The 22,902-nt window shown below is 38.9% G+C and overlaps 1 protein-coding gene across 1 annotated transcript in view; it reads right to left on the reverse strand.

Annotated features, from left to right (window-relative positions):
• LOC116895483 (arylacetamide deacetylase-like 2) overlaps window positions 1–22,902 on the reverse strand; it is a 29,286-nt gene that overhangs the window by 3,080 nt on the left and 3,304 nt on the right. Inside the window, exons 2-4 of the mRNA XM_032896744.1 lie at window positions 15,393–15,615; window positions 14,108–14,177; window positions 12,256–12,427 (exon numbers count right to left, since the gene is read on the reverse strand). Coding sequence (XP_032752635.1) covers window positions 12,256–12,427; window positions 14,108–14,177; window positions 15,393–15,615 — 465 coding nt within the window. The remainder of the gene's footprint in view (window positions 1–12,255; window positions 12,428–14,107; window positions 14,178–15,392; window positions 15,616–22,902) is intronic.

The following is a 22,902-nucleotide window of genomic DNA, read 5'->3' on the forward strand; positions in this document are numbered from 1 at the left end:
AATATCTAATAAAAGGGAAAGAAGATATGGGAATATTTGTCTTTACCTCTAAGTACTTCCTAAAACCACCATCCTTTGTTATGAGAAACCACAAAACAGTGGCTCCTGGGACACTAAAATACTTTCAGAATATCACATGCCAAATCTCCCAGAAGTCTAGTGAATAGAACATTCACTTATAAGGGTCCTTTCTACATAAAAGGTAAATGATTGAGAACTTGTCATTGCTCGGATTTATTAGCGCCATGGAAATCTGAGAAGTAATCACAAAAATTTTATCCATTAGCTAAGCCAGAGAAATCGTGTGGTCTCATTTGATCAAAAGGGGTCCAGATGCAAGACATGTCAACAAAACCACTGGCCCTTTCAGTCTTTTATATATCACAGACTTTTGTGAGGTCACACCTATGCTTTCAGAAAAGGTAGTTACTTTTATCCCAGAGTCAATGTGTGGTGTTCAACTTTGTATGAACCTGGAGACCCTCTCCTGCATTGCCCTCTACCAGAACCTTGGAAGGGAAACCACTGCAGTTGGATGGCGACCCCCTCCCTCCCAGCTAGAAAAGTCACCTCATGCAAAGAGGTATATAGTAACTGCCATGTGATAAGCTTCTTGAATTATTTCTAGACTTTTCATGAAGCCACCTTTATGAACTTTAGTAAATGTTCCAAAGAAATGAAGAAGCAGTTGTAGTAGTGGTTGAGTGGAAATCCCTTATTCTTCCCAGTGTGGTTGACAAGCAGAATGTGGAGAATAGAAGCAGCAAGGACAGGGTGTGCTGGTAGGCAGTATCTGTGCAGGTCTTAGCATTGCAGCTCCAGCCCACAACATTTTCCACAAATATTTCAATCCCAATAGCCATACTGCTTCCCTAATATTGTCTACTAATTTAGACTCCAACATCCTTACCTATCTTATTTCAAAACTTAGGTCAGATTTAGTCTTCTTCAGTTACATGATGCATAAAATGTCCAAGGATACTGACCCTGTACTGTCCACAACCACAGTGTTACCAGTCTGGTAACAATTTTGCAGGTGCTCTGAGGCAGTTTTAATTTTACCCGTAAGCATGCACCTGTACGTTTGTGCACGCAAACACCTAAGCAAGAGAATCACCTCATAAATTCACAGAACAATATACCGAATTTCCAATGCACCAATGTTCAATTCCCACCTTACATTAAAGACCATGTGTCATACTATGTCCTAAAAAGATATGGATGATTAAAGCAAGTAGACTAGCAAGAACAGCCAAATCAATGAGATCTGAGTTTGACTGAGAGACACTTTCTCCACAAACAAGATGGATGCACAATGGAGTATGCTTTCTAACACTGATCTCGGGCTTCCACATGCATGTAGGAATACACATGCAAAAACGTGTATAAACACGCATAGTGACATCACACACACACACACACACACACACACACACACACACACACCTTTAAAGGCCACTATATATAACATGAGCATAAACTGACATTTCATAATGTCTGTTCAGGGCCCTCCAGGATGCTGAAAGTGGTCGTGATTTGCTCTGATGACTCACTTCCAAGTTTCGTTGACTCACTTTGCTCATCTGTACTGCTCTTAAGAAGCTCACAATACACCCTGAGTTCCCGAAGCAGCACACAAACTGTCTTACATTTAAAAACCAATGATGTATGCAGTCAACATCCAGTCTGCCAAGAGGAAAGATCAGCTGGGTTTGAAAGGAGAAACTTTAGAGCCTGGCTTGTGTTAATTTGAGTTCTGGCTTCACAACATATAAATGTTGTACACTAGGCAAGATAACCTGTCTTGTCAAGGCTTGGGTCTCTAATGTGGAGTTTATAGCAGTAAGAATAATGTATAGGTTTTCCTTAATGTAACATTTTCCTTTGGGGGCATTGCTGTAAGAGTTCTGGGTTTATATCAGTTGCATACCTTCCCCCTTCCAACTCCTCTTATGTCTCTCTACCACTGTCTCTGAACTCATGACCTCCCCTTCCTTAATTATATTACCTTTCTGGAAGATATTTTAGCTTGAGCACAGAAACAATCATCTTAACTTTGTTTTTGTTGGGAAAGGCATACACAGGGTTTTGTGAGGGCCAGCAGGGGAAAACTTGTGGTAATATTAAATTAAATTAAGAATATGAAGTCATTGTTTTTGATAGTTGAGTAGCTCTCTGCTCCCAAAACCCGTGGGAGAGAGACCTCACCGCCTGGTCAGGTGGGCACTCCTGAGGCTGCAGAGCGGAAGAGACCACCAACACTGCCCACCCCTGCCCACATCCCTGGCCCAAGAGGAAACTGTATAAGGCCTCTGGGCTCCCGTGGGAGAGGGCCCAGGAAAGGCAGGAGCCCTGCCTGAGACACCGCCGGAACCTGAAGGAAACAGACCGGATAAACAGTTCTCTGCACCCAAATCCCGTGGGAGGGAGAGCTAAACCTTCAGAGAGGCAGACACGCCTGCGAAACCAGAAGAGACTGCTCTCTGCACACATTACTGATTCCAGAGGAAAACACCGGAGGCCATCTGGAACCCTGGTGCACGGAGGCTCCCGGAAGAGGCACAGAATCTTCCCAGTTGCTGCCACCACAGAGAACCGTGGGCAGCACCCAGCTGAACTTGAGCCTCGGGACCACAGGTAAGACCAACTTTTCTGCTTGAAAGTGACCTGCCTGGTGAACTCAAGACACAGGCCCACAGGAACAGCTGAAGACCTGTAGAGGGCAAAACTACACACACGAAAGCAGAACACTCTGTCCCCATAACTGGCTGAAAGAAAACAGGAAAACAGGTCTACAGCACTCCTGAAACACAGGCTTATAGGACAGTCTAGCCACTGTCAGAAATAGCAGAACAAAGTAACACTAGAGATAATCTGATGGCGAGAGGCAAGCGCAGGAACACAAGCAACAGAAACCAAGACTACATGGCATCATCGGAGCCCAATTCTCCCACCAAAACAAGCATGGATATCCAAACACACCAGAAAAGCAAGATCTAGTTTCAAAATCATATTTGATCATGATGCTGGAGGACTTCAAGAAAGACGTGAAGAACTCCCTTAGAGAACAAGTAGAAGCCTACAGAGAGGAATCGCAAAAAAAATCCCTGAAAGAATTCCAGGAAAACACAATCAAACAGTTGAAGGAATTAAAAATGGAAATAGAAGCAATCAAGAAAGAACACATGGAAACTGGATATAGAAAACCAAAAGAAGAGACAAGGAGCTGTAGATACAAGCTTCACCAACAGAATACAAGAGATGGAAGAGAGAATCTCAGGAGCAGAAGATTCCATAGAAATCATTGACTCAACTGTCAAAGATAATGTAAAGCGGAAAAAGCTACTGGTCCAAAACATACAGGAAATCCAGGACTCAATGAGAAGATCAAACCTAAGGATAATAGGTATAGAAGAGAGTGAAGACTCCCAGCTCAAAGGACCAGTAAATATCTTCAACAAAATCATAGAAGAAAACTTCCCTAACCTAAAAAAAGAGATACCCATAGGCATACAAGAAGCCTACAGAACTCCAAATAGATTGGACCAGAAAAGAAACACCTCCCGTCACATAATAGTCAAAACACTAAACGCACAAAATAAAGAAAGAATATTAAAAAGCAGTAAGGAAAAAGGTCAAGTAACATATAAAGGCAGACCTATCAGAATCACACCAGACTTCTACGCCAGAAACTATGAAGGCCAGAAGATCCTGGACTGATGTCATACAGACCCTAAGAGAACACAAATGCCAGCCCAGGCTACTGTATCCTGCAAAACTCTCAATTAACATAGATGGAGAAACCAAGATATTCCATGACAAAACCAAATTTACACAATATCTTTCTACAAATCCAGCACTACAAAGGATAATAAATGGTAAAAAGCCCAACATAAGGAGGCAAGCTATACCCTAGAAGAGGCAAGAAACTAATCGTCTTGGCAACAAAACAAAGAGAAGAAAAGCACACAAACACAACCTCACATCCAAATATGAATATAACAGGAAGCAATAATCACTATTCCTTAATATCTCTCAACATCAATGGCCTCAACTCCCCAATAAAAAGACATAGATTAACAAACTGGAAACGCAACGAGGACCCTGCATTCTGCTGCCTACAGGAAACACACCTCAGAGACAAAGACAGACACTACCTAAGAGTGAAAGGCTGGAAAACAACTTTCCAAGCAAATGGTCGGAAGAAGCAAGCTGGAGTAGCCATTCTAATATCAAATAAAATCAATTTTCAACTAAAAGTCATCAAAAAAGATAAGGAAGGACACTATATTCATCAAAGGAAAAATCCACCAAGATGAACTCTCAATCCTAAATATCTATGCCCCAAATACAAGGCCACCTACATACGTAAAAGAAACCTTACTAAAGCTCAAAACACACATTGCACCTCACACAATAATAGTAGGAGATTTCAACACCCCACTCTCATCAATGGACAGATCATGGAAACAGAAATTAAACAGAGACGTAGACAGACTAAGAGAAGTCATGAGCCAAATGGACTTAAGAGATATTTATAGAACGTTCTACCCTAAAGCAAAAGGATATACCTTCTTCTCAGCTCCTCATGGTACTTTCTCCAAAATTGACCATATAATTGGTCAAAAAACGGGCCTCAATTGGTACAGAAAGATAGAAATAATCCCATGCGTGCTATCGGACCACCAATGCCTAAAAGCTGGTCTTCAATAACAATAAGGGAAGAATGCCCACATATCGTGGAAATTGAACAATGCTCTACTCAATGATAACCTGGTCAAGGAAGAAATAAAGAAAGAAATTAAAAACTTTTTAGAATTTAATGAAAATGAAGGTACAACATACCCAAACTTATGGGACACAATGAAAGCTGTGCTAAAGAGGAAAACTCATAAGCGCTTGAGTGCCTGCAGAAAGAAACAGGAAAGAGCATATGTCAGCAGCTTGACAGCACACCTAAAAGCTCTAGAACAAAAAGAAGCAAATACACCCAGGAGGAGTAGAAGGCAGGAAATAATCAAACTCAGAGCTGAAATCAACCAAGTAGAAACAAAAGGACCATAGAAAGAATCAATAGAACCAAAAGTTGGTTCTTTGAGAAAATCAACAAGATAGATAAACCCCTAGCCAGACTAACGAGAGGACACAGAGAGTGTGTCCAAATTAACAAAATCAGAAATGAAAAGGGAGACATAACTACAGATTCAGAGGAAATTAAAAAAATCATCAGATCTTACTATAAAAGCCTATATTCAACAAAACTTGAAAATCTGCAGGAAATGGATAATTTCCTAGACAGATACCAGGTACTGAAGTTAAATCAGGAACAGATAAGCCAGTTAAACAACCCCATAACTCCTAAGGAAATAGAAGCAGTCATTAAAGGTCTCCCAACCAAAAAGAGCCCAGGTCCAGACGGGTTTAGTGCAGAATTCTATCAGACCTTCCTAGAAGACCTCATACCAATATTATCCAAACTATTCCACAAAAATTGAAACAGATGGAGCACTACCGAATTCCTTCTATGAAGCCACAATTACTCTTATACCTAAACCACACAAAGACCCAACAAAGAAAGAGAACTTCAGACCAATTTCCTTATGAACATCGGCCTTAAAAATACTCAACAAAATTCTGGCACACCGAATCCAAGAGCACATCAAAACAATCATCCACCATGATCAAGTAGGCTTCATCCCAGGCATGCAGGGATGGTTTAATATACGGAAAACCATCAACGTGATCCATTATATAAACAAACTGAAAGAACAAAACCACATGATCATTTCATTAGATGCTGAGAAAGCATTTGACAAAATTCAACACCCCTTCATGATAAAAGTCCTGGAAAGAATAGGAATTCAAGGCCCATACCTAAACATAGTAAAAGCCATATACAGCAAACCAGTGGCTAACATTAAACTAAATGGAGAGAAACTTGAAGCAATCCCACTAAAATCAGGGACTAGACAAGGCTGCCCACTCTCTCCTACTTATTCAATATAGTTCTTGAAGTTCTAGCCAGAGCAATCAGACAACAAAAAGGAGGTCAAGGGGATACAGATCAGAAAAGAAGAAGTCAAAATATCACTATTTGCAGATGATATGATAGTATATTTAAGTGATCCCAAAAGTTCCACCAGAGAACTACTAAAGCTAATAAACAACTTCAGCAAAGTGGCTGGGTATAAAATTAACTCAAATAAATCAGTAGCCTTCCTCTACACAAAAGAGAAACAAGCCGAGAAAGAAATTAGGGAAACGACACCCTTCATAATAGACCCAAATAATATAAAGTACCTCGGTGTGACTTTAACCAAGCAAGTAAAAGATCTGTACAATAAGAACTTCAAGACACTGAAGAAAGAAATTGAAGAAGACCTCAGAAGGTGGAAAGATCTCCCATGCTCATGGATTGGCAGGATTAATATAGTAAAAATGGCCATTTTACCAAAAGCGATCTACAGATTCAATGCAATCCCCATCAAAATACCAATCCAATTCTTCAAAGAGTTAGACAGAACAATTTGCAAATTCATCTGGAATAACAAAAAACCCAGGATAGCTAAAACTATCCTCAACAATAAAAAGGACTTCAGGGGAATCACTATCCTGAACTCAAGCAGTATTACAGAGCAATAGTGATAAAAACTGCATGGTATTGGTACAGAGACAGACAGATAGACCAATGGAACAGAATTGAAGACCCAGAAATGAACCACACACGTATGGTCACTTGATTTTTGACAAAGGGCCAAATCCATCCAATGGAAAAAAAGATAGCATTTTCAGCAAATGGTGCTGGTTCAACTGGAGGTCAACATGTAGGAGAATGCAGATCGATCCATGCTTATCACCCTGTACAAAGCTTAAGTCCAAGTGGATCAAGGACCTCCCACATCAAACCAGACACCTCAAACTAATAGAAGAAAAACTAGGGAAGCATCTGGAACACATGGGCACTGGAAAAAATTTCCTGAACAAAACACCAATGGCTTATGCTCTAAGATCAAGAATCGACAAATGGGATCTCATAAAACTGCAAAGCTTCTGTAAGGCAAAGGACACTGTGGTTAGGACAAAACGGCAACCAACAGATTGGGAAAAGATCTTTACCAATCCTACAACAGATAGAGGCCTTATATCCAAAATATATAAAGAACTCAAAAAGTTAGACAGGGAGACAAATAACCCTATTAAAAATGGGGTTCAGAGCTAAACAAAGAATTCACAGCTGAGGAATGCCGAATGGCTGAGAAACACCTAAAGAAATGTTCAACATCTTTAGTCATCAGGGAAATGCAAATCAAAACAACCCTGAGATTTCACCTCACACCAGTGAGAATGGCTAAGATCAAAAACTCAGGTGACAGCAAATGCTGGCGAGGATGTGGAGAAAGAGGAACACTCCTCCATTGTTGGTGGGATTGCAGACTGGTACAACCATTCTGGAAATCAGTCTGGAGGTTCCTCAGAAAATTGGACATTGAACTGCCTGAGGATCCAGCTATACCTCTCTTGGGCATATACCCAAAAGATGCCCCAACATATAAAAAGACACGTGCTCCACTATGTTCATCGCAGCCTTATTTATAATAGCCAGAAGCTGGAAAGAACCCAGATGCCCTTCAACAGAGGAATGGATACAGAAAATGTGGTACATCTACACAATGGAATATTACTCAGCTATCAAAAACAACAACTTTTATGAAATTTAGGGGCAAATGGTTGGAACTGGAAAATATCATCCTGAGTGAGGTAACCAATCACAGAAAGACATACATGGTATGCACTCATTGATAAGTGGCTATTAGCCCAAATGCCTGAATTACCCTAGATGCCTAGAACAAATGAAACTCAAGACGGATGATCAAAATGTGAATGCTTCACTCCTTCTTTAAAAGGGGAACAAGAATACCCTTGGCAGGGAAGAGAGAGGCAAAAGATTAAAACAGAGACTGAAGGACACCCATTCAGAGCCCCTGCCCCACATGTGGCCCATATATATAGAGCCACCCAATTAGATAAGATGGATGAAGCAAAGAAGTGCAGAAGTGTAGATCGCTCCTGAGAGACACAGCCAGAATACAGCAAATACAGAGGCGAATGTCAGCAGCAAACCACTGAACTGAGAATAGGACCCCCGTTGAAGGAATCAGAGAAAGAACTGGAAGAGCTTGAAGGGGCTCGAGACCCCATATGTACAACAATGCCAAGCAACCAGAGCTTCCAGGGACTAAGCCACTACCTAAAGACTATATACATGGACTGACTCTGGACTCTGACCTCATAGGTAGCAATGAATAGCCTAGTAAGAGCACCAGTGGAAGGGGAAGCCCTGGGTCCTGCTAAGACTGAACCTCCAGTGAACTAGACAGTTGGGGGAGGGCAGCAATAGGGGAGGGTGGGGGAGGGAACACCCATAAGGAAGGGAGGGGGGGGGATGTTTGCCGGAAACCGGAAAGGGAATAACACTTGAAATGTATATAAGAAATATTCAAGTTAATAAAAAAAAAAAAGGAGTGAAAAAAAAAAAAGAAAGTAAGTGAATAGTTGAGTAGCACTCCATTGTGTAAATGTACCACATTTTCTGAATCCATTCCTCTGTTGAAGGACATGTGGTCTCATTCCCGCTTCTGGCTATTATTAATAAGGCTGCTATAATCAGAGTGGAGCATGTGTTCTTGTTATATGTTAGAGCATCTTTTGGCAGACGGGGTAACTGGGAAAGGAGATAACATTTGAAATGTAAATACATAAAATATCCAATAAAAAATAGGAATATGCATTAAAAACCTTAGTTCTAAAAACTACCAAAGATAATCAAAGGCTATACAGTAATACTTGAATATGTTAGGAATTTTAGAAATAGAACAGACAAGACTCTATGTAGATATATACATATATATATATATATATAATTTAAGATATGATTTTATCATATTTCTAAAATGGGAACTCTTTAAATTTTTTCTGAATAAAAGAAAAAAATTGAAGAGGAAAATCATCGAACAAAGAAAGGTGTCCTAGTGATTCAGCTCAGATGAAGCTTAGAATCTGTGGTCAACTAATATGATTATGGTAAAAAAAAAATATTCTGAAAAATTAACTAGCAAATGCTATTAATAGATAGCTTTTGGAAGTTCCAAAATCAGATATTCCTTTATTTTTCCTATAAAAAGTATTAAAATTTAATATTAATGACAGACATGTTACCAAGCTGTAGAAATGTCTCAGCAGTTAAGGGCATTTGCTAAGTCCCAGTAAGTACATGGTGGCTCATAACTGTCAATACCTCCAGTTTCTGCGGAGTACATTGCCACCTTCTGGCCTCTGTGAGTATTGCATGAACACTAGGCGCAGGCAAACATGGGGGCAAAAACACACACATGTGTAAAAATAATAAGTGAAAATGTAAAAGAAAAACACAAAAATACAAGGAGATGTTTTATTTATCTGTGTAAAAAGTAAGATCATTATAAATGTGGCTATTCACTTCCTGTGAACATGAATCAAAGTACACACATGCTTAGATTTCTAGGACATATGAGGATTATTAAATTTACTTAGCAAATAACATGTGTCAATCCTTAAACATCATTAAATTTGACTTCTCAAAGCCTCACTCTCTCAAAGGAGCTATTGATTTTTGATGGCTCTTGGGAAAAGGAGTGTCTGTTTCCTTTAAGGATGTGGCTCCTGGTGACTTCCCCACCCTTGAGCAAAGCCCAAACATCTAAGAACTTCTGGGCAGCACAAGCAGTACTTGATGGGTGTCCTGATTTGTTTTTGCCAAACCAGGACAACATAGAGATATCTAAGACGATGAAACTACTTGGAATAAATGTCTCTGTAAGATTAGCCCGTGACAAACCTGTGATATATTTTGGCAACTAGTGATTACTGTAGGAGTACCCATCCAATTGTGGGGAATACAGCTTCTGGATGGGTGGTCCTGAATGATACAAAGAAGCTGACTGAGAAAGCCATGAGGATTAGTCCAGAAAGTTGAAAATCTCTTAAAGACTCTATCAGGGCCATCTATCAGATATTTTGATTCAAGAACCACTAAAATGAAAATCTTTAGTTACCTAGAACAATCAATACTGGTTGCTTGGGTTGAAGAATCAGCTGTGACTAAGCCACTATCCAAAGACTATACATGGACTGACCCTGGGCTCCAACCTCATAGGTAGCAATGAATATCCTAGTAAGAGCACCAGTGGAAGGGGAAGCCCTTGGTCCTGCCAAGACTGAACCCCCAGTGAATGTGATTGTTGGGGGGAAGGCATTAATGGGGGGAGTATGGGGAGAGGAATACCCACATAGAAGGGGAGGGGGAGGAGTTAGGGGGATGTTGTCCCGGAAACCAGGAAAGGGAATAACAATAGAAATGTAAATAAGAAATACCCAACTTAATAAAGAAAAAAAAAAAAAGAAGAGACTCATATCACTGAGTCAAAATCTTCTGAGAAGGGTTTCCTCAGGGTCAACACGTGAAGGCTGCACTCCAGGTGGAGTCAAGGTTTTACTTGGTGCTGGCAGTTGAACTTGGCAATATATAGTTTCACAGGTGGTGCTGGTTTTTAAATGAATGAAGGGATCGTGGGGAACAGTCAAAGCATGGCAGGCACCATGAGAGGCCCATAGAGGCTACTGATGAATGTGAAGCCGCAGGGCAGATAGAAGCCTAAGGACTGAAAGGTTCAGGGAAAGAGGGTGAGTCTTGGCACTGTGGGGCAGGGTTCATGACCCTGAAGAGAGCACAGGCAAAACCCTCTCAGTAATTGGTAAGCCCAGATGCCATGGAGACCACAACATTTTGGAGATGTCAGTAACACAGCAACAGCTATGGGGGTAAGCTAGTCACAGACTGTGAGACGTGCTGCACATGCTGTGGCCAACCTTTTGGAGTCTATATAGTGACTCTTCTATGTCTGGCATTGAGTTGTGTTATGTTGAGCATTTTCTTGCTTTATTCTGATTATGAGTATGCTCTGATACTTTCTTCTTGAATACAAAAGCATTTAACTAATTGATTATCTTAGAGAAGCCCACAGTTGTAGACTTTGGAATTTTAGGGAGACTTTGAATATTTTACAGTGACTGAACCGTCAAAGTCTTGGAATTTGCAGATTGCAGGACTTTTAAAGTTGGAATATGTTGAATATTGACATAGTAATATTAGTGCAAGATGTTATAATAAACAAGAGAATAAAGGCTAGAGTTGAATAATGATGTGTTTCTGACTCAAGGTGACAAGAACTCAATTTTCCTGGCTGGTTCAGTTTTATTTCATTTTGTTTGAAAACATGACAAAGGCTAGATTTATTTGAAAGAAAGGAACAATGAAGAAAATGCCTGTTAGATTGGTCTATGGGTGAGATTATGCAGTATATTGTAAACAAGTGATTGATTTCCCCAGCCCATTATGGGAGGTTCCATCCTGCATAACATAAGAAAGCAAGATGAGCAAGCCAGGAAGAACAAGTCATTGGGTACCATTTCTTCATGTCCTCGATTCATGGCTTTCTGTGTTCCTGGAGAAATGTAAGCAATCTGCTCCAGCCTCCTGCTTCATCCAGAGATAAACCCCCTCCCACTTCCATGTTTTTTTCTACCATGATGCATTGTACCTTGTCACACCACAAGCCCATAACTCATTTCTCCTTTAACTACTTCTTGCCATCTTTTCTAGTCAGAGAGACAAGAGAGCAATTAAGGGCAGTGATACCAATGTCACAAGAGATTTTACAATTTATTGTTAAAAAGTTAGCAGTAAAACTTATTTTAAATGGTAGGTCATAGTTATTGGTATCCTTTTAAAATTTATATGAGGTAGGCCAACTTGAGAAGAGTTTAAAAGGAGTTAATGGTAGACCATTTCTCTAGCAAGCATTGGATTCAATGCCCAGTAAATACAGAGAGAGAGAGAGAGAGAGAGAGAGAGAGAGAGAGAGAGAGAGAGAGAGAGAGAGAGAGACAGACAGACAGACAGACAGACAGACAGACAGACAAACATGCAGAGAGATAGATGAAAAAGAGAGAGAGCAGGATTATGAAATCCTTATTTAATATTACTTACTTAAAGTCAAAACTCAAGCTAAAATCATTCCAAATAAATAAATTTACTGGGTTATTTTACATTATATAGATTACAGTCCAAACATCATGGAAACACAAAACCCAAAAGATTTCTTTTGTTTTAGCACTAAACTGTATTGGTTTCTACCACAGGTAATACATACGACATACCAGTTGAGTCACTGTTGCTGCCAAGGTACCCCCAGAACTGTCTCCTGAAATGCAGATGCGAGTGGGATCCACTCTGTATTTTGCAAGAACTTTATCCTGGAGAAAGAATTTGGTCACCAAAACACAGTCTTCTAGGGCAGCTGGGAATAGGTACTGAGGAGCAAGTCTGTAGCTTTAAAGGTAAATCAATCAATCAAACAAACAAACAAAAAGAGTGGAGAAATTTTGATCAAGTTCATGTTTTCAACTATCTCTTGATTTCCCAAGATTTTTTTTAATTAGCCCATTTTGAACATTTAATTCCATCAACGAAACCTGGGCTTACTAAAATTTACAATTTTAAAACAAGAAGTAGATTCTGGATTCAAGGGTTTGGGGTATTGTTTCTACTGGGAGAAGAGTGAGGTAGGATGTGTCTCTGCCTTCAGAAAATCTGTAAGCTTCACCAAGCCCTCAATAGAGTCGGTGACTCAAAAGCAACTCATGATCATTGATTAGATAATTCAAGGAATTTAAAATCAGGGAACCTTAGAGAAGATCATTGGTAGTTGTCTCTAGTTAGAAATTTATTTAGATCAAAATTCCACAGAATGGTAGAATTTCATTTAATAAACATGAGAATGTGAATTAAAATTAAAAGTTTTATATATAAACATGAAGTCTATTACTAAAATACTGTAATCCTTAACACAAAAGAGTATCATAATTCATACTTGGCCCCTTCTTGCTCACCTCTCACTGTGTTCTGTTATAGAATCACAGCTCAAATGAGCCTCTCAGTTTTTTAACTCTCACTCTTACACACTAAAATCTACAATGATTTCTTCAATTATTCACAGTTCTACAATAAACAATAATATTCAGTCAGTCCTTGTGAATTCTTAAATTTTAAGATGTGACTAAGTGTTTTTAAGTAGCTAAGTATCAACCAAGCAACATTAAAATATTATATTTCACAGTAAAGTACAAATTGACCAAAATAACTATAGAATGCTTAAACTAGATATACCTTATTAGGCTCTCTGTTTTTAAAAAGAAAACTTCTTTAAATTGTAATGTGGAAATATTGGTTAAATTGTAATGAGGGAAGCAAACTATCATTACTACTTAGAAATTCCACAAATGTAATTAATTCCCTTTGCTTTGAAGAGGTAGCTGTGAACAGATCAGTACTGAGCTTTCTCATTTTTGCTACTTGACCCTACAATACCGTCAGCCAAAATTCTTTATAGTGTTACTGCACAAATCAAAAATTTTGTAAACTAATTTCTTTACTATAATATTGGCAAGTAAAAACTAATTTCCTCCAACCTCATCCTGGGATTTAAGAAGTACAGAATACTTAAAGTAACAGGCATATATTCAACTTTCTAGTATATTGTTGGACATTTGAGCAGGGAAAATCTTAAAATACTAAGGACTGTCATTGGGAAGGTTCTTGGAGTATTTGAATGGTCCCAGCATTGGTTCCAATATTACTGGACCCAGGAATAATCCTAACATACTTTGTTTTTGCTGTTATGTTATATAAAGCCCAACACCCCTGAGACAAGATTGCGATACATTGCAGGCACATTACCTGGGTGGGCTCTATGTTCTCAGAGCTATCACTGCTCTATACACAAAGATTCTTACTCCTCTGTGTCTCACAGGTGTCTACCATGGCAGAGATGAAAGCGAAACTGTGCCTTGTTGGGGACTCACTGGTATTATAGTAATTAGGAAAAAATTATAAATCAAAATTTCCTAGCAGTAGCCTAGCCACTGTTAAGGATTGTGTGACTTGGACTGTAAACCAAGTTTATCTTGGGAGGGCAAAGACCACAAAGATAAAGATTGTGAGGTCTCTTACTCTGGAGCAATAACAACAGCATCAAGTTTGTTGGCTGTCCATCGGTTCATGGAATCATAAGGCAGCATCTCTGGAATGGAAGAAATAAATGTAGAATAGACCTGCATACAGCCAAGAAATGAAAATCCAACACATCTATGAATCATAACCTACTTGAATTGTGGTTAATTGATAGAAACCTGTATCAACACTTCTGTGACAACATATAGGAAAATCAGACTTACGAGACCATCTTATATCCTGCCTACTAAATTACTCCTGAGCTGAGCCTGAGAAGTCAATATTTTGTCCTGAGAAGACAAAATCAGTTTGGTCACAATGAAATAAACAAGCTTGTATTCTGATGGCCTGCTGTGTTACCTCAGAAACTTTCCTCTGGGTTCATTGTGTTGCTCACTTATATGACCCTTGCTGCAGACCATAGTCTACAAGAATCATGCTCTTGTTCTTGTCTGGGGCCAGTTTCATCAGGAGAAGGCATATGCTTGAGCAGTACAGAAAGAAATTACACCAGGCAATATTGCACCAACAATGGCCACTGAGCAAATGTGAAGACCGTTATCCCAAAGCTTTAGTAGTAATAAATATTCTTTTCTTGATTTTCTTCTGGGAAAGGAAAAAGTGTATGCCTTGACTTTCTCAAAGTAACCACTTCCAAATCCATTAAACTGGCTTTAAATCAGAACTCTGGAAGTAAGTGAAGATATTATAATCATCACTATAATACTCATAAAATCAGATAGTAACATAATTAATCTTTAAATATCTTTTAGAGTTCTTGTAATTTTTAATAATGGAACTTTAACTTTACATATATATATATATTATGCAAAGCTTAGACTTTTAAGTAAAGTCATACATATTTAATGCATTTACAAATAAACTTCATTACTTTTTTGAATATATGTGAAAATTTTAATTGTAGTTAAAAATCAGTCAATGTATTCTTGTTTGTGTAATTTCTTACAGAAACTAACTATGGATTGTATCTAGTGATTATACAAAGAGTTGGGAATAAGAAAGGGTAAATTTATGATTAAAATCTTAACCAAAAACAATGTCAAAATGTATTTTGAAAACACAATTCACTTAAAGAGTATCAAACTGTATTCATGTTATAAAATATAATAACTATGCTATAAAACATAACAACTCCTATGACCTGCTTAAAGGGAAAATGAAATCACTGGAGGAGAAAGTGTATCAAGGTCATGAGAATACACAGAGTTCCATTTACTATAATAAATGTAATCAAAGAAAACCTCCATTTAAAAAATATACTTACTGAAGCTTCCCAATATAAAGGCACCACCATGAATGTGAATCACAGCTGGTCTCTTTCTTTCAGACTCCCTTTTGGGTAAATACAGACGAACAGGGATATCATTGAAGTCTGTGTCAATCACTGTAATGTTTTCATCTGAAACTGCCTTTGTATCTTGGATTCCCATTAATATGCCAAAAAACTCTTCAAATTTCATAAGACCCATATTTTCCAACCATGTGGCCTATTAAAACAACATCCAAATGCAAACATTAATATTATAATGTTAGTAATACTAAATACACATAGAAGTGAAGTGGGAAAAGTTAGTAGGAGGTGATAATACTGTATTGTGTATGACATAGCCCTTGCCACCGATTATGTGGACATAATGATGGTGAAGAAAGATGGAAACCCAGAAGAGGAAGACTGCTGAAATAGTGTCTTCCATACATGGCAAGGCAGTTGCACTTAAAAACTCACAGATGCTCTGCTTATCTGCATGAGATGCACATATGAACAAGTCAAACAATATGTAAGTGTAGATTGGAGGTTGTGATTAAAGAGACCCTAACCCCAACTCAGGAGCTATTGGCAGTTCCTGGCTACTGGGGATGGGAGAATCAGGTACCTTGAGGCATATGGCCCTTGGTCAGTTGCCTGGTTCCAATATATGGCTCTATATCTGCACACATAGTCAGCACCAACTGGACTAATTGAGTTATAGAAATATTTTGTAAAAGGACATGATGTTGAACAGGGTATGAAATAAGAAGGGTCTGGGAGAAATAAGTATCATTCCTACTTTAGAAAAATGTGAAAAATATCGTTGAACTCTAAAAAATGAGACTTCGTACATGTCCTACAACATGGACTATCATTTATGCCATAGGCATCTCAATAACTTCACCTGGAAGACTTTCATAAGATGGGGCCAATCAACATTTCATGATAGATATGGGAGTTACTCATGAAGTCCCAACCCAAACTCGTGGAAATACTGACAGTTAATGGTTGTGGTGGGAGTTCCCACTTTCTTCAGTAGTGTAGTTATCGTTATTCTTGTCCTGGTACATAATCTTCCTTCATGTTAAAAAACTAATTAAACCAAATGGGTCTTTGCAAAAAAATACATAAAAGTAGAAAGAGAAAATTTTGAGAATAATTTCATCAGAAGAGAGGGGAGCTCATCTCATGAGTGTATGGACTGTCAAACTTAAAAAAGAAATCTCAAGCATCCAAACTTTGGAAACAAAATAACTTCTTTTGACACCCCAATATTTTGGTTTTGTACTTTTCATTGTGTTAAGTTCTCCTTATCTGTTTTATCTAAAAATACCATGTAGGAATAGCATTTTATGCTTTTTTCCTTGAATGCATATTTCCAATATTTATTTTGTTGTTCAATCAATTTAGTTACAAGTTTTAAAGTTGTGTGTGTGTGTGTGTGTGTGTGTGTGTGTGTAGGCACATATGTACTATGTGTCTATGAAGCCAGAAGATACATTCAAATATTGTTTCTCAGTTTCCATACTGTGTGAGTTAAGGTCTGCATTTCTTGGCCACTGCATATGCCAGTTCTGCTACCCCACGAGCTTCTAGAAATTCCCCTGTCCCACCTCCCCATACCACTGTGGGAGCTGCACGGTTTCAAATTAACACTGTTGTGTTTAGTTTTATGTGGATATGAGAGATCCAAACTCATGTTTTCATGCACGGGCAGCAAGTGATTTACCCTCCAAGCCATCTCCCTGGCCTTCGATTCATTTCAGTGTTGAAATGTAATAATTTAGTTACCACATAACTAGTAGTCTGTTTCCATTTTTCAGCTACCAAGAACTTTCTTTTCTTTTCCTTAAATAAATCTCTTTTTATTTCTATAGCTGAAAAATAATCGCTCTTTAGTTTTTCTGTTTTCCTAACATGTAACTGTTACCTCAACTAAGTAATTAAAATTTGTTTTGTTACTTCAGTATTTCAGAAGCATATATTAATGTAATTATCTCTGGATAGAGACATCAATAATTCTAGTTTTGATAATCTTAGTATAGATAAATATCTATTTTCTGTCAACAATAATTTGGTTCACTTTAGAGAGACACTATCTCTATTAGTTAAAGTATTTTATTGGCCACCAATTAATAAGGCATTGGTAAGTTAGATGCAATCTAATAAATCAGATGTAATCCCATGTTAGCTTTAACGGGCTTGGTGATTTTATTTTGACTCAAAAAATAATGAGAATTGTTATAGATCATTAATCTCAAAACCATTTAGAAAGTGAATATCATTCATTTTAAAAATTGTAAGCCACAAATCTTCTTGACTGTCTTTAACAAATATAAATATATTCTCTTTTAGTCTTTTGATAACCTGACTAGTCAACTCCCAAAGTAAAAAAGTGACAAAAATAGTCTATATTCTTATTAGAAATTTTACAACCCATTTGTCTAGTTTACAGCCCAATTTTTCTATTGCCGTGATAAAATACCCTCACCAAGGAAACTTATAAAAGAAAGTATTTAATCTGGCTTAGGGTTACAAAGGGTTAAATCACGAGAACAGAAGAAAGGCCTGCAAGCGTATATCTTTATCAAAACCAACAAGGCAGAGAGAAACCATTAGGAATCACAAAAGTCTTTTAAAACCTGAACACTGTTGCCCAGTGGCACACCTCCACCAAATCCTTCCCAAACAATTCCACCAACTGGAGCCCAAGTTGATACAAGCCACTGTGAGGTACTGCCATTCGAAACACCATGCCAAAGTGTTCAGAAAATCAATGACAAACCACAATTACCTGGCCAAAAAACAAAAATGGAACAAAACAAATTAAACTATTTCACTGCAGGAAACCAAATCAAAGATAGAAAATGAGATTACCTGCATCTGAAGTTATGATTTTAAAATGATACTATAATTATGTTCCCTAATCCTCTGGGAACAGATTCAATAACAGACACCTTGTAAAAAAATAAGTACACTAAGAATGACTCGATGAAAAGTTATAACAGAACTAAAAAATTATTTATCCAAAATATTTATTACTAGACTTCAATAGTGAGAGGGAGAAGACAATGATTCAATAAACTTGAAAACATATCAAAAGAAAGTACACAATCTGAAATAAAAACAGTAACTGAAACTAAAGGAAGCAGACCTAAGATCCGTGAGATGATCCTTAGTGATTTCATATTTATAGAGTTGGAGAAAAAGGAAAGAATGTTACAGCAGAAAAGGCATATTTACTGAAATAATAGCTGAAAACTTCCAGATTTTTAAGTGATGCATTTTCATATCTAATAACCTTATCAGTGCTTAGAAAAGACAATCACAGACCAAAAAGTAACTCATCATATACAAGAGCTTGCCACCAAGTCTGATGACCTGAGTTCTGTCTCTAAGACCCAAATAGTGAAAGGAAAGAATTTGTCTTTTGACATTTAAGTGCAGGCCATGGCATAAACCTGCACCTATGAATGCAAATACACACAGAGAACAAATAAATTTAATCTATAGTTCTTGGCCCTTAAATTAAAATATACTCAGAAAAATCACAGTAAAAGTGCTGAGCAGCAAAGTTTTTTTTTTTTATTTTAATCTAGAGTAGTCAGAGCACAAAACACAATATTTGAGAAAGAATGTAAATGAAACAGCCCAGATGTTCCATGATAGAAGAATGGATACAGAAAATGTGGTTCATTTACATAACAGAATACTACTCAGCTATTAAAACAAGGGCATCCTGAGTTTGCAGGCAAATGGATGGAACTAGAAAATATCATCCTGAGTGAGGTAACTCAGACCCAAAAAGACATGCATGGTATGTTTTCACTAATAATTGGATATTAGCCAAAAAAATAAAGTACAGAATACCCAAGATACAGTCCACAGAAATAAAAAAAGATCAACAAGCTGAAGGGCCCAAGTGAGTTCATGTCAGTTACACTTGGTAGGAGAAAAAAGGGAGGGGGAGAGGGAGGAGGAAGGGACAGGGATAGAAAAGGGGATGGAGGTGGGGGCAGAGGGGAATATGATCCAATATTGCCTGGGGGAAAGACTGAAGCCCTGAGGGCCAGTAGAAAGAAGGGAAATAGGCAACCTCAGGAGGAAGGAGGTTGGAAGGACACTCTAGAATGTACCAGAGGGGAGGGGACCCTAAATGAAGGCCCTACAGTGGGGAGAGGGAACTTACTGCATCCACCTCCAGCAGAAAGACAGGGTCATCAAGTGAGGGATGGGGTTGCTATCCCACAGCCAAAACTCTGACTCATAATTCTTCCTGTCTTAAAGAAATGAAGGGATGGAAATGGAGAAGAACCTGAGGAAAAGAAGGTCTAGTGACAGGCCCAAAGTGGTTCCAGTTCAAGGGGAGGCCCCAAGACTTGACACCATTACTGAAGCTATGGGGCATTCATTAAAAAGTACCTACCATGACTGCCCTCCAGAAGACCCAACAACCAGCTGAAAGAATCAGATGTAGATATGTGTACCCAACCAATGAACAGAAGCTGCTGACCCCTCTGGTTGAATTAGGGAAAAGCTAGAGGAAGCCTAGGAGGAAGGCAACCTTGTAGGAGGACCAGCAGTCTCAATTAACCTGGACCCCTGAGATCTTTCAGACAATGGATCATCAACCAGGCTGCATACACCAGCTGAAATGAGGCTTCCAACACATATATAGCAGAGGACTCCCGGGTCTGGGTTCAGTCAGCGAAGATACATCTAACCCTCAAGAGACTGGAGGCCCCAGGAAGTTTAGAGGTCTGGTGGGGTAGGTGAGGTGGGGACACGCTTGTGGAGAAAGGAGATATGGGATGTGGAACTCTTGGAGGATGGACCAGGAGGGGAATAAAATCTATAAAAACAAATAAATAAAGAAGGAAGGAAGAAAAAGAAAGAAAGAAAAGAAAGAGAGAAAAAAGAAAGAATTGAGTATTGCTGAAAGAAAAGACCCAAAACATAGACTTAGACGCATTCAGAAATTGTTCTTTTTAAATATTTTTATTTGATATATTTCTTTACTTATATTTCAAATGTTATTCCCCTTCCTGGTTTCCTGTCCATAAGTCCCCATTACCTCCCCTCCCCCTCCCCCATACAGGTATTCCTCCTATACATCCCCCTTATTGCCCCCCCATATTCCCTTGCACTGGGGGGTCCAACCTTGGCATGACCAAGGGCTTCCTCTTCCCCTGGTGCCCCAACATGGTTAGAATAATATACAGGAGAAAAACAAACATAGCAACACAACTGAAAAGTCTATGAGAATTTATCTTGATCAGATTTGTTCTTGGTGGAAATAATGAAGGGAGTTCAAAAAAAACAGAAAAAAAAAAAGGGAAGCCTAAGACCTTCAAAAACCAGTTGAATTGGTTTCATATTATTTTCACATTATTGAAATAAAATACATTAACATTAGGAAGAGATCAAGTTATTTTATATAGAACACTCCCACCTTTAACAGAAAAAAAGATGAAACATAAAATAGCACACAAGGATAAAGGGATATCTTCTATAAAGAATCACTTTTAAGAGCTGGAGCCGGAACCTCGCTGATCCCGGGCCACAGCTCCCTGCTCCCAAACCCTGTGGGAGAGAGAGCTCACTGCCTGGACAGGTGGACACTCCTGAGACTGCAGAGCGGGAGAGACCACCAATACTGCCCACCCCTGCCCACATCCCTGGCCCAAGAGGAAACTGTATAGGGCCTCTGGGAACAGGAAGATAGGGGCACTCAAGCGGTAGGTCCCGTGCGGTCCAGACACCACCCTGACCTGAAGGGACCCGGCCAACAGCTCCCTGCACCCAAATGCCTGGTAGGGAAAGCTAAACCTTCAGAGGGGCAGATACGCCTGGGAAGCCAGAAGAGACTACACTATGCCCACATTTCTGACACCAGAGGAAAACATCTAACACCATCTGGCCCCCTGTGCACTGAGGCACCAGGAAAAGGCAGAAAAAGCCTCCTGGTTGCCGCCCTCACAGAGAGCTCAAAAGGAGCCCCCCAGGAGCAACTTCAGCCACAGGACAAGAGGTAGGACTAACTTTTTGCTCCAAGAGACCGCCTGGGGGACTCAGGACACACTCCTACAGGAGCAGCTAAAGACCAGTAGACAGTAAAGACAACACGACTAAAAGGAGAACACTCTGTTCCCATAACTGACTGAAAGAAAACAGGAAAACAGGTCTACAGCACTCCTGACACACAGGCCTACGGGACAGTCTAGCCACTGTCAGAAATAGCAGAACAAGGTAACACCAGAGAAAACCTGATGGCAAGAGGCACGCACAGGAACCCAAACAACAGAAACCAAGACTACATGGCATCATGGGAGCCCAATTCTCCCAACAAAGCAAACACTGAATATCGAAACACACCAGAAAAGCAAGATCTTGATTTTAAATCACATTCGACCATGATGATGGAGGACTTCAAGACAGACATAAAGAACTCCCTTACAGAAACGCAGGAAAACATAAATAAACAAGTAGAAGCCTATAGAGAGGAATCACAAAAATCCCTGAAAGAATTCCAGGAAAACACAATCAAACAGGTGAAGGAATTAAAAATGGAAATAGAAGCAATAAAGAAAACACAAAGGGAGACAACCCTGGATATAGAACACCAAAGGAAGAGACAAAAAACAGTAGATACAAGCATCACCAACAGAATGCAAGAGAGAGAAGAGAGAATCTCAGGAGCAGAAGATTCCATAGAAATCATCAACACAACTGTCAAAGATAATGTAAAATGGAAAAGGCTACTGGCCCAAAACATACAGGAAACCCAGGACACAATGAGAAGACCAAAGCTAAGGATAAGAGGTATAGAAGAGAGTGAAGACTACCAACTCAAAGGACCAGTAAATATCTTCAACAAATCATAGACGAAAACTTCCCTAACCTAAAGGGAGAAATGCCCATAAACATACAAGAAGCCTACAGAACTCCAAATAGATTGGACCAGAAAGGAAACTCCTCCTACCACATAATAGTCAAAACACCAAATGCACAAAACAAAGAAAGAATATTAAAAGCAGTAAGGAAAAAAGGTCAAGTAACATATAAAGGCAGACTTACCAGAATCACACCAGACTTCTCACCAGAGACTGTGAAAGCCAGAAGATCCTGGACAAATGTCATACAGACCATAAGAGAACAAATATGCCAGCCCAGGTTAGTGTATCCAGCAAAACTCTCAATTAACATAGATGGAGAAACCAAGATATTCCATGACAAAACCAAATTTACAAAATTACTTTCTACAAATCCAGCCCTACAAAGGATAATAAATGGTAAAGCCCAACATAAGGAGGCAAGCTACACCCTAGAAAAAGCAAGAAACTAATTGCCTTGGCAACAAAACAAAGAGAAGAAAAGTACACAAACATAACCTCACATCCAAATATGAATATAACAGGAAGCAATAATGACTATTCCTTAATATCTCTCAACATCAATGAACTCAACCCCAATAAAAAGACATAGATTAACAAACTGGATACACAATGAGGACCTTGCATTCTGC

The sequence above is a fragment of the Rattus rattus genome, chromosome 3 (genome assembly GCF_011064425.1).
Source record: "Rattus rattus isolate New Zealand chromosome 3, Rrattus_CSIRO_v1, whole genome shotgun sequence".
Lineage (NCBI taxonomy): Eukaryota > Metazoa > Chordata > Mammalia > Rodentia > Muridae > Rattus > Rattus rattus.